The sequence below is a fragment of the Neopelma chrysocephalum genome, unplaced genomic scaffold (genome assembly GCF_003984885.1).
Source record: "Neopelma chrysocephalum unplaced genomic scaffold, ASM398488v2 Primary Assembly neopelma1_97034, whole genome shotgun sequence".
Taxonomy (NCBI): domain Eukaryota; kingdom Metazoa; phylum Chordata; class Aves; order Passeriformes; family Pipridae; genus Neopelma; species Neopelma chrysocephalum.
In genome coordinates, this window is record NW_020925676.1 from 2,685,699 (window position 1) to 2,697,257 (window position 11,559).

The 11,559-nt window shown below is 47.1% G+C and overlaps 1 protein-coding gene across 1 annotated transcript; it reads right to left on the reverse strand.

Moving 5' to 3' along the window:
* Window positions 1–7,174: 7,174 nt before the first annotated feature.
* Window positions 7,175–8,659, reverse strand: LOC113961085. Its single transcript, XM_027671140.1, has 2 exons — window positions 8,583–8,659; window positions 7,175–8,227 (listed from the first exon to the last, which is right to left on the reverse strand). The coding sequence occupies exons 1-2, from the start codon at window positions 8,657–8,659 to the stop codon at window positions 7,327–7,329; spliced, it is 978 nt and encodes a 325-aa protein (XP_027526941.1). The 3' UTR covers window positions 7,175–7,326.
* Window positions 8,660–11,559: the final 2,900 nt, after the last annotated feature.

The following is an 11,559-nucleotide window of genomic DNA, read 5'->3' on the forward strand; positions in this document are numbered from 1 at the left end:
ACAATGGGAGCCCTTTCCCTATCACACATGCATTTTGCACATAGGCCTCTTTTGCTGGAAAGGCAAGCTATTTGCAATGGCACAGTTATCCCAAAGTCCGTACAATACTGCACCAAAGCTTTAGACCCTTCACTCTTCAGTACCTTCTGATACTGGCTAATTAGGTTCTACCTATGTATTAGTTTGTTTGAATACATGCCTGGAATAAAGACAAGTACAACAGACATTCAAACACTACCAAAAAAAAAAATCTTTTATTGCAGTGAGAATATTTAAAAAAACTACTAGCAAAGAGAATTAAAAGCTAAAAAAGGATACAAAAAACTACTTTATCGGTTGGCATTCATACAATACTACAAACAGCTTTTATTACAGTATTAACTAGTAAAAAGGGAATTAAAGGGATACAAAAAAAGATATAAAACATTTGCTTTCTCGGTTGCTTCCTATCAATAAACTGTGCTTACCTACACAGACAGGTCAGGGCTACCAGGATCTGCAGCAGCTGGTCGGTACCCATGCTTAGCGGGCGTCCCTGCGGAGCAATACAGTCTCGATGGAAGGATGAGTATTGCTCCTGCCAGCAGTCCTGACACCCTATTTTATTACCTCTACATTACACCAGGTAGGGCCAGTACGAAGTATAAGGTGATGCTTTGAGTGGCAGCCAAACACCGCCTATACGTTACCTAATAGCAACAGTTTGCGTATGCCCTGCTGTAGGGCAAGGGGCGAATGACCCCTGCCCACATAATCTTCTCCCAGGCAACTATCAGCAAGACAAGAGGGCATGGTCTTAAGCTGTGCCAGGGGAGGTTTAGGTTAGAAGAAATTCTTTACAGAAAGGGTAATAATTGGAATGGGCTGCCCAGGGAAGTGGTGGATTCTCCGTCCCTGGAGGTTTTCAAGATGAGACTGGATGTGGCATTTAGTGCCACGGTCTAGTAACCACGGCAGTAGTGGATCAAGGGTTGGACTTGATGATCTCGGAGGTCCCTTCCAACCCAGCTGATTCTATGATTCTATGATCTTCCTCTCACCATCATCTTTCTCATCCCTATGTACAACCTCTACCACTGTGTTTCAACGGTATTTGTATCCATCTTGCAGTATGGAGCCAAGCCAAGGAGGAACTCAGCTGTGATAACAGGGGACATCTAGTTAACTTGCTAAAGACACAATGGACCTTACAGTTAACTTGTGCAATAAAGTTACATTGTACAATACTCTGGCTGGTTTCACATCCTAATATAATTACTTTCTCACCCCTCTATGCTCTGTTGATCATCTAAATCAAAAGTGCCCCCCTTACAACCTAATAAAAGAATTTTAACCAGGGATCACACCCATAATATTACAGGGCTGTTCTTACTTCGAGTAATAAGGACTCAGCTGACTGAAGGCCAGGCTCTTCCATATTCCTCGTAGAAAGAATTTACCTTAGATCCACCAACAAAACAACAAAAAACCCACAACAGAAACTTTCAGGAGGATCAAGGCATAAAAGCAGATTCTGCTTATCAAACCCAGAGTGTCTCAGTTTAAAGAGACTGGAGTGTTTTGGTAAGGAGGATGAGTTATGAGGTAGACCAAACTCCTCTCTCTCAGCAATTGTAAATCCAAAATTTAGAGGCTCCAATCAAAGAAGTATGGAAAAAGGAAGAAATAACAACGCTTTATTAAAGGATATATGTATATTGGCAAAAACAGTAACAGAACACAAAAACAACTAAGCAATAATCCTGTACCCTAAAAGTCCCCTTCAAAAAGGAAACAGTTTGATAGTTCTCTGTCCTCTGGCGCGATTCCAATCACGGTGGGCAGGGGGCGCTGTTGGATCACTGGAGGTGCAGAGCCTGCAGTGCTCGGTGTTGGTCGGCAGGGGGCGCTGTTGGGCTCTGGTGGTCGCCACGTGGGGGCCCCGGATCACGGGAGAAGCCGTGATGGAGAATCTTCCCCCACCAAGGAGGGGAAGGGGAAGAAAGGGGAAAGAAAGGCGGTTTCTTTCCCACTAAACTCACGCTGTCTGCGGCTGGCTGTAGACAGGACTCCCCCTTTGTTCGTCGGTGAGCACAAACTCTACGATGAAATCTGAGCAGATTTGGCTGGTGACAGAGCAGACCGTAGACAAACTGAGGCCAGAGAACAGACAGATGAGCAGGTTGAGAGCAAAACAGCCTCCAAGCTTTTCCAACACACCTTGCCCCCATTAAGGCACAAAGTGAAGTGTTCCCCTTTGGTAAGGAGAGGAGGAGAAAAAACTCCTCCCCCCTGCCTGCAGTTTTTAAATGGGCTATTAGCCAGGAATGCAGATCTGCCAGCTAGTTCTTTTGTACAGTTAATTACCCCTTCCCCCTCCTCGTTCAACCTCCTTCTCTTACAGTGGGACAGGGGTAAGGAAAATTTCTGCTTGGATTTTTAGAAAAGTAAACCTATGACACACAGCAATTGAATTATAATGTCTGTGAGCCTTTCTTTAGCATCTTCTTAATTAGGGCTCTAGACTAATTTCTGAGAGATAAATATGCTGCACCTAACAAGTCCAAATTACAGAATGACAGGAGTAATTAGTCATCCATGCAGTATTCCAGCAATTGCGTAGTATTTTAGTCAGATAACTGGGCCCTGGACATTGCAACCAGCTTCTGATTTGTTTCACCACTTCTTTTCCACGTTCTGAGCCAAGGGTCTCTTTGAGGCTTTTGTAAGCATTCCTTAACCCATTTCAGGGTGACTCCCTCACTCCTATTCCTTTTGTTCCGCCATGGAAGATTCCTTGCTGGGGTTTTTTTGTGCCATTCGTGGGGATCTGCAGTCTCTGTCCGGCACTGCTCCTTAGGGCTTTTCAAGACAGAGGTGATGCACCTGGCGCAGGTGACCTTTAAGCTTGAGGAGTGACAGATGACCTGCACTGTCACAGATCCAGCTATGAACCTGAGTGGTGCCCGTGGTCTCAGCAGAGTGGGCACGGCTGGGCAGGGATGTACCCTCACTGGCGCTGGGGCTCCCGAGCAGTTGTTTTCCATGTCCTGCTGGCTCTGGACCCCTTCCCGCAGCCTCTGGGACTCACTCTCTCCCAGCTCTCTCCCCTCTCCCAGGAATCTCCCCCCTCTTTCTTCTCCCCCCACTCCCTTCTTCAAGCTCTGTCCTTGCTCAGAGCTCAGTGGGACTAGCTGCGGCACTGTCCGGGCAGGAGGTCCCGGCCGTGCTGAGCAGGTGTGCGGTGCTGAGCAGGTGTGCGCGGCAGTTTCTGCAGGGGGAGTGGCACCGGTGCCTGCTGTGTGGCCATGCAGCTGCAGGAGCGTGGCTGTGCAAGGGGAGGGAGAGAGGCTCCGTGTGCCTGTGGGGCGACAAGAAGGTGCTGCTGTCTGTGTGCAGGCAAGGGAGCGAGGCAGGCATAAGGGTGCAGCTCCTGTGCCTGCACAGGGTGCCAGGGGGAGGGTGAGCAGGGTGTGAGAGAGCTGTGGTTGGTTTGTACCCTTCAATAGTGTTGGATCCCTTGCAGCTGTTCTGAAAATCCAGGCATTGGGAAACACCTAGATAGCCAGGACACAGAGGAGCTAACTAAAAAACCAAACCAAACCAAACCAAAAACAAACAAGCAAAACAAAACCAAATAAACTAAACAATCAACCAAAAACAAAAGCAAAAAACCAACTTTTACTCAAAAAAAAGCGCGAACTCATTAGACAAACCTCAGGGATGTCTCTCAACTCCGGGGACGTGTCAGCCTCCTTTATCTCCTTTGCCTGGAGCGCTGGTCCCTCCCCGTTCCTCCACAGGCTGAAATGCTCTGGAGTCACAGGCTCCCAGACATGCCCAGTATGTTTCCCCCATTAAGTGCTTATTGTGCAAAACAGAGGCCACAGCACTTCAAAATGGAGGACATGGGCACATGATCCTTCCCTGCTGCTGACTGGTCCCCTTGTCTCTAGGTAAACTGCACCTCTCTGGAACTGACAACTGAACAACCAGTTCAGAAACTTAATGTTTCTTATTGCTAACTGTGACTACACTATGAACTATGGAAAAACACCTTATTATTGCTAATATAGTGAAGCCGAAGTGCCCAGGGTGGTCAGTCTTTCTCAGTTCAGCAGAAAGATGGTCCCAAGTGCAGGTGTGAAGGATGTGCGTGCATCCAGCAGTGTGTGTGTTGGAGCTTGATGTATTCTGTGGTGGTAAATGCTTGGGTATCACAAACCTGGATTTACCCAGGCTTTTAAGTGAAGGAAACTTGGGAGTCTTCTTTCTATGTGGTTCTTAGAAAACATAGCTACATTTTTGGGGGAAGTTTTGCCACATTTTGGCTCATTTCTTATGTACTCGTGAATTTATTTGCTGCTGAAGTAGTTGCTGAATATGGATCCTTTTGAATAATGTGCTAGAAGAAAATATTACATCTTCTGTTCAACAGCAGTAGCGGCTTTCCAAAAGGTGGTTGTTTGGATTAATTCTATGGTTTGGGCTTTTGTTTGGTTTGGTTTTGATTGGTTTGATTTGTTTTTTTCCATGTGGGTTTTAAATAGCTGCTCCATTGTTTTGAACAGGAGACTGCTTACTGTGGTACTTTAAAATAGAAAGAGGTTCCATGAAATAATGGAAGCTGGAGTTTTCTGTAGAGTAGCATAAAAATGTATTTAGTGATGTAGTCAGACACTTCTGTGTATAGATATTCAGTAAATAAAGCATTAAGAAAGAAGTATTGTAGGCATCCGTCATTAAAAAGACTTTCTGTATCCTGAAGTGGGTGCATCAAGGATCTGTATTTCTGTTTGCTTCTAATCATTACTGTTTTCATTTTGGGGTTGCTTTTTTTTCTTGCTAGTTTTATTTGAATATCATATTCGAGTAAAAGCTGTCTGAAGTGATCTTGTCTTCATGTTTTAGGTAGTAGTAGATCCCACTTGCTCCCATCAGGATGGAATTGTTCTTGTGAACAATGGTGTGATGATGTATATCCTAAATCCAAATAAAGAAAAGTGGACTAGCCTTTGTTTTCTGAGATTCTTTTTGGTGAAATATACCTGACCATTTGAGTTGTGGAGCTTGGTTGGAGCTGATTCAAAAGTACATACTCATTTTCCCAGCAAGGCTAGCATTTAATGCTGAAATCTGTCCATAGCAAAAAGGTAACTAAATCAAGGCTGAAGGCTGGAATTGCAAAGATACTTGATAGGGGTTTTTTGTGGTAAAAGTTGTACATGACAGTATGAGGAGACTTCTGATTTCTTGGCTTTCCTGTGGCTGTCCAGCAGTGTGATTTTCATCATTCTTCCAACTAACCTGGGATTGTTTGTTGCTTGCTGGGAGGATGTGCTGCCAGGTCTGACAGACCTAGAGAAGGTCTAGCACTTTAGGTGAAAGAAAAAAAGAAAGTCTTATCCCCTGGCACTGCAGCGGCAGGTGTACTCCTCTAAAACTCCACTAAACTAGCACTTTTTCTTTATATGGCCATGCAAACTGTGCTGGTATAACACAAAATAGCATAGCAGCTAATAAACTTGGGCGGGTGCTGAGGAGTAACTTTGTGAGCTGCAGACTCAAACAATACCAATGCCCCGAGAGCTTTGGAGGGTTGTTTTCTACTTAGCTTTGAAACTGACTATTTCTGCAGCCCTAGTTGTTCTTCCTCATTGTAGGTGACTTAATTAAGGAGATATAATCTCCTTTTTCTTATTTAGAGAGATATCTAGTCCTGTTTAGTATAGAGAGAATGTGTCTCCATTTTATTCTGTCTTCATTTACAAGTGACCTGGAAACAAAATTCAACTGTAGTCTTTTCTGTAAGGTAATTTGGCTGTGTACATTTCTCTCCATGCCATTGTTTTCTTCTTTCAGCTACCTTGTTGATGAGGATCTCTGGGTGGTGATGGAAAATGTGGACAAAGGCACTTTACAGGATGTTGCTTGGCTGAAGGATAGTGTTCTGGTTCTGGCCAGGATGGGGTTCCTTTTTCCAGTAGCAAGGATGGGGCATGGTTAGGACCTGGATGTTATTTGATACCACCTCAAGTAAGATCAAGGGACCTGCCCAGGAAATTCAGTTTTTAGGAGTAAAATGGAAAGACTGACATTGTCAGATTCCAGTGGACTTGGTCAAGAAAATAGCAGCTATGTCACCACCAACCAGCAACAAGGAAACACAGGCTTTCGCAAGTGCTGTTGGCTTTTGGAGAATGCATATTCCAGAGTGTAGTCAGATTGTAAGCCCTCTCTGTCATGTGACATGGAAGATTTTAAGTGGCATCCTGAACAACAAGCTTTTGAACAAACTGAACAGGAGATTGTTCCTGCAGTAGTTGCACTGGTCAGGACAGAATAGGATGTAAAAAATGTGTTCTACACCGCAGCCAGGGAGAATGGTCCTTCTTGGAGTGTCTGACAAAAAGTGTTCAGGAAGACTCAGGAATGACACCTGGGGTTCTGGAGTTGGGGAAACAGAGGATCCGAGGCCTGTTACACCCCAACTAAAAAAAGATCCTGGCAGCTTATGAAGTGGTTCGAGCTGCTTCAGAAGTGATTTGCAACAAAGCACAGCTCCTCCTGGCACCCTGACTGCCAGTGCTAGGCTGGATGATCAAAGAGAAAGTGCCTTCCACACACCATGCCACTGATGCCATATGGAGTAAGTGGATTTCTCTGATCAAACAGCAAGCTTGAATTGGAAACCCCAATCACCCCAGGATCTCGGAACTCAGCACCAACTATCCCAAAGGAGAAAATTAATAACCATAAATCTGTGCCAATCTGTGTTTGTTTGTAACAAAGAGATAAAATTATGACTCAGGAAGAAGTTTCCAGTAGACCTTGCTTATCTGCGAGAATTTTTACCCTCTGCAGGCTGCCGTGGTCAGCACTAGAGAGTGGAGAGAAACCAGAGCAGAGCAGAAGTGTCTGTGGTTAAGCAGAGCGGGGCACTGGAGGCAAGCTGAGGGCATCGTCCTGTTGATAACACCAGCAGCCCCTGCTGCTCTTTCTGCCTTTGGCATCTGCTGCATTGCAGGTGCACATCTGCAGCAGGAATTCCTGTGGGAGGAGGTGCTGCTAACATGGCCCTGGGGCTGCAGGAGTCCATGACTGTGCCCTGCAGCATGTGGGTGCACCCACAATGGGGCACGAGGAGAAGGGGAAAGGCAATAGAAGGGAGAGAAAACAGCACCCAGAGACTGTGTGAGGGAAATAACAATTTATTTCCTTTTCCTTGAATAAAGAATTGCAAGAGCCCTGCCAGCACTGCCAGTGGGGCGGCCTCTTGCAGGGCTGCGGAGAGTCCTGGGAGCTGGGGGCCCTCCTGTCTGGGGGGTGCTGGGATCCCCCAGGCAATCACTCCCTGCCCTGGCTGGGAGCTGAGGGGCTGTGGCTGCTGCCCTGGGGCAGGAGGGAGGCCTCTGATGTAGCAGGTTCCTCCTCCATGTCAGAGCCTGTGAGGCTGCTGGCAGGAGTTTCCTTCTGAGAACTGCTGAAGCTGGAGCTGCTGAAGCTGGAGCTCCTGGAGTAGCTGGAGCTGCTGGAGCTGGCTGTGGCCACAGGGCTGTTGTTCTCATCTCTGACTGCATCAGAGTGCATCAGTTTCTGGGCCTCCTCACTGCACTGGCCCACAATGATGTTGATGGCACTGTGGATCAGTGGCGCGGCGTGTTCCTGGAGGAGAAGCTCCAGCACTTCAATCAAGACCTCTGCATTCAGCCCATATATGCAGAGGCCATGCAGGATGGTGCTCTCTATGGTCTCTACCACCCACCACCAGCCCCGGTATATTCCCTCCAGCCTCTGGCGCAGCCAGGGCCACACAGGGTCCAGGAGATGCTCTTGTTGACGGAAAAGTTCTGCCCAGTCCTCCGGCAGGATACTGCCTGAACCCTCCTGCTCTGCTTGGGACAGTATCTCCTGTGGAGAAAATGAATGGTTTGTCCCAGGGGGATGGGGGCTGTTCTCATCCAGGCCGTCAGGAGCTCTCCCTGCCATGCTGCTGCCATCTGGCAGCTCCTCAGCGGCTGTGATGGCTGTCTCCAGATAGTCTCCTTCTCCATAGTCAGAAAACCGGATGGTCTCTATTGTTCTTCTGCAGAGTGGGCACACTGGGTTTCTCCGAGCCCACCGCAGGATACAGCCCAGGCAGAACTGGTGGTGACAGGGCAGAGCAGAAGCCACATCCTTCCAAGTGTCCTGGCAAATGGGGCAGTCGTTGTCTGACTCCGTGGCCATTTTTGTGCCCTGCAGCACACTGGGGAGAGCTTAGGATCAGGAGCTGCTTGCCTTCACTGGTGCCACATGTCACAGGAGGGAGAAGCCATGGTCACTGGCTATCCCAGGAAGGGGAGGAAGAAATGTCCAGGCCCTTCAAGAATGACATCCTTCGAGCGCCCTGAGCCCTGTCACCCACGCCACAGCCACCCCTGGGGGGCATGTTTTCCCACAGAGCCAATCTTCACTGCTGACAGCACCTGCAGTGCCTGGCTGCCTGAACCAGGCAGGGCCAGGGAAACACTAGTTAGATTTCTCCAGGTCTGCACCAATATCTGCCAGTGGCAGGCACCAGTCCTTACTGGAGAAGCCTGGCTTGATCCTCTTGGACTCACAGTCTTGCTTGGTAGAAGTTTAGGCTGGAGTCAGATTGGTGAAGGTTCTGCCAACATCTGAATGTAAGCAGTGTCATAATGCATCCCCCCGTGATGTCACAGTCTACTGCTTGGTGACATCAGCCTCCGCCCCTGGGTGACAATACAAAAGGCATTCAGCCTCCCAGTCACCCCAAGATAAGCAGGGAGGAAAGTGAGGTCACAATCCATCACTTGGTGAAGTCACAGTCCACAGGTCAGTGACATCAGCCTCTTCTACCCGGTGTTGTCACAGCAGGCCTTCCATCCCTGCAGGCACATGGTGTCAGGAGAAAAAAGGAAATACCTTTTCTTGTTTTCAGTTTCTGCATTTCCATGTAGCTCTCCCTCAGTTACCTGTGGCCATTTGTCTTGTCATGCCTTTAAAAGTCTTCCTCGGATCCAGTGACAGGACATGGGGAAGTGATTCAAAACTGCATCAGGAGTGGTTCAGATTTAACATGAGAAAACATTTCTTTAGTGAGAGGGTGGTCAAACACTGGAATAGGCTTTCTTGAGTGGTGGTCAATGCCCCAAGCCTATCAGTGCCAGAGGCATTTGAACAATGTCCTTAATGAAATGCTTTAAATTTGGGTCATCCTTGAAGGGGTCAGGCAGTTGGACTATATGGTTATTGTTGGTCTCTTCTAAATGAAATATTCTGTGTATCCTGTTGTACATTATGGTACCCTACCCATCCAACCACCATGGTATTTTCTCTCTCAGCTACTGCTAATAGGATTCAGCCTGCAAGATGACAGTTCCCTCTGAAGGGCTTCCTGCTACTGTAACTGTGGGGCTTTAGGAGAACATGAAGGCATAGGCTATAGGCAAAGAGGTGATATTTGAGTACAGGCCTCTTGTCCACATCTGCATCTTCCCAACTTCACTCTCCTTGTTTTTTGTTCTCTGTCATGTCTTGGCACACTCCCATGCACTTTGTCCGTCCCTCCTTGGCAGCCCTCCACATAGTGAGGCTGCCCTGATCATCATCAGACAGTGAAAAGAAACCATATGCATTTCACAAACTGGGAAAAAAGTTGTAGGTCTAAGGAAAGGAGGCTGAGCCAAGTGGTGGCATCTACCTATCTGTGGAGTAGACATTCACCCTTGACTAGATGCATGGTTTGCAGGTTTGGGGTGCAAAATGTAACATTTGGGGAAAGAGAAAAGGGCACAGAAATTCATATTTTCAGCAGCTGAAAATTGGCAGTATTAAAATATGTAGCAGTTAATGGAAGGCATATCCCTCATTTCAGGATTTTCCTCTATGTGGGAAGATGGAGTGAGTTCTGGTGGCTCGGAACACCTGACAGGGAGGAGCAGCTGAGGCAATGGAGCACTGCAGGAAAAATGAAGGTGGGAGGGAATGGTTGGCACCACCTGTAAGTGCCAACATAATTTAGTCTTTGCGGCCTCCCAGGGAAGAAAAGAGACCTTGGGGCTGTAGGCTGGTGTTACTGAAGGGCAAGGGAAGAAAACCTGACCCATGAAGTTTGTCTTGCCACACAACAGGAGAAAGGAAACAAAATCACTTGAAATTTTGGCCTTGACCTTCAGTGATGTTTTGAATATTAGAATATCCATTTGGAGGAGGAACAGAATTCATTTGCACAGTTCCATTATGTTTTTTTTTTGTTCAACACACAGATCCTCTCATTTCCCCTTCTTTGGCCTTAACTATTCAAGTTAACTACCTGCTTTGGAAATGTAGCTCAAATGTAACAGTTTCTGCTATTTTACTTAACTTTTCTTTGCTTGAGCTGAAAATATTCAGCTGAGCTGTAATTTGCTTTACAGAATTCTTTGTCACTGTAGGACTGAAAAAAGGCCACAGGAATTTCTCCCACCAAAAGATAATATGTAGAATAGTATTATAAAGACTATTGGCAATATTCATGTGTTGCTTTGTATGTAACTGTATTAAATCTTTAATTTAGAATAAATGTTACCTAACAGGCTTTCAGTTCAATTACAGCAGTTGCTTTTCAGCAAGCTGATTTTCCTGTAAAATTAGACAAGGAAAGTAATCACTTACACATGAGTTTTCCATATTTCCATACTCATGGTTTAGGAATGGTATTCCCCAGTTTAGTGTTCACATTGAAAGACCCAAGACCACATGTCACTTGCTCACTTCTCCACCACTACCCCTGTGGCAGGATGGAGAGTTGGAGACACAAGAAAGTAAAAATCATGGGTTGAGATAAGAAAAATTTGCTAGAAACAGCAATGAAATAAGAAGACGAACAGCAACAACAGTACTAATAGCAGAGTGTACAAGACAGGTGAGAGATTCACACGTGATTGCTCAGCACATGGAACCTGTGGAACCTGGCACCACTCGACCACTGCAAATATTAACCCTGTCCTGGCCAGATCCAGAACACATGACATGCCCTGAGGGTCCTGCTCTTGCTCGGAGTTGGAAACCCCCTGGGCATCTACCCTGGCAAAAGGGACTTCAGGGCAAGCTCCCACTTACTAACATTCCTCCCCACACCATCTCCCCTTTTGCCTCCAGAAGGCTTTGCACAGAAAGAGCACTGGAAGTATCACTCTTGGAACATGTCCAGCAAGGAAAAAGAAAGCTTTTGAGCAACCTGGGTCTCAGAGCATGTGCTCATGGAATAAGGCCCCCTTTCTAAGAGGCACAATCCATAGTGGAGCACTCCAGCTTCAGCTACGGGGGGCTCTCCCGAACCAGGGACCTGTTGCCAGTGCACAAGGACACCAGGGACATTCACACCCTCACATGAGCTTGCTGTGCTTTATTGGCAGAGCCAGGACTGCATTATGGCCAGCGCTCTCAGCTCAGTGGTAGTGGCGTCTGCGCCTCCTGCCACGGGAGAGACGCCGGCGATATCGGCGGGATCCAGCCTGACGTCTCTTCCGCACACCACGGCGACGGGAGCGGCTGCGGCTCCTGTGAGATCTCCGATAGTGGCAGGGCATGGTG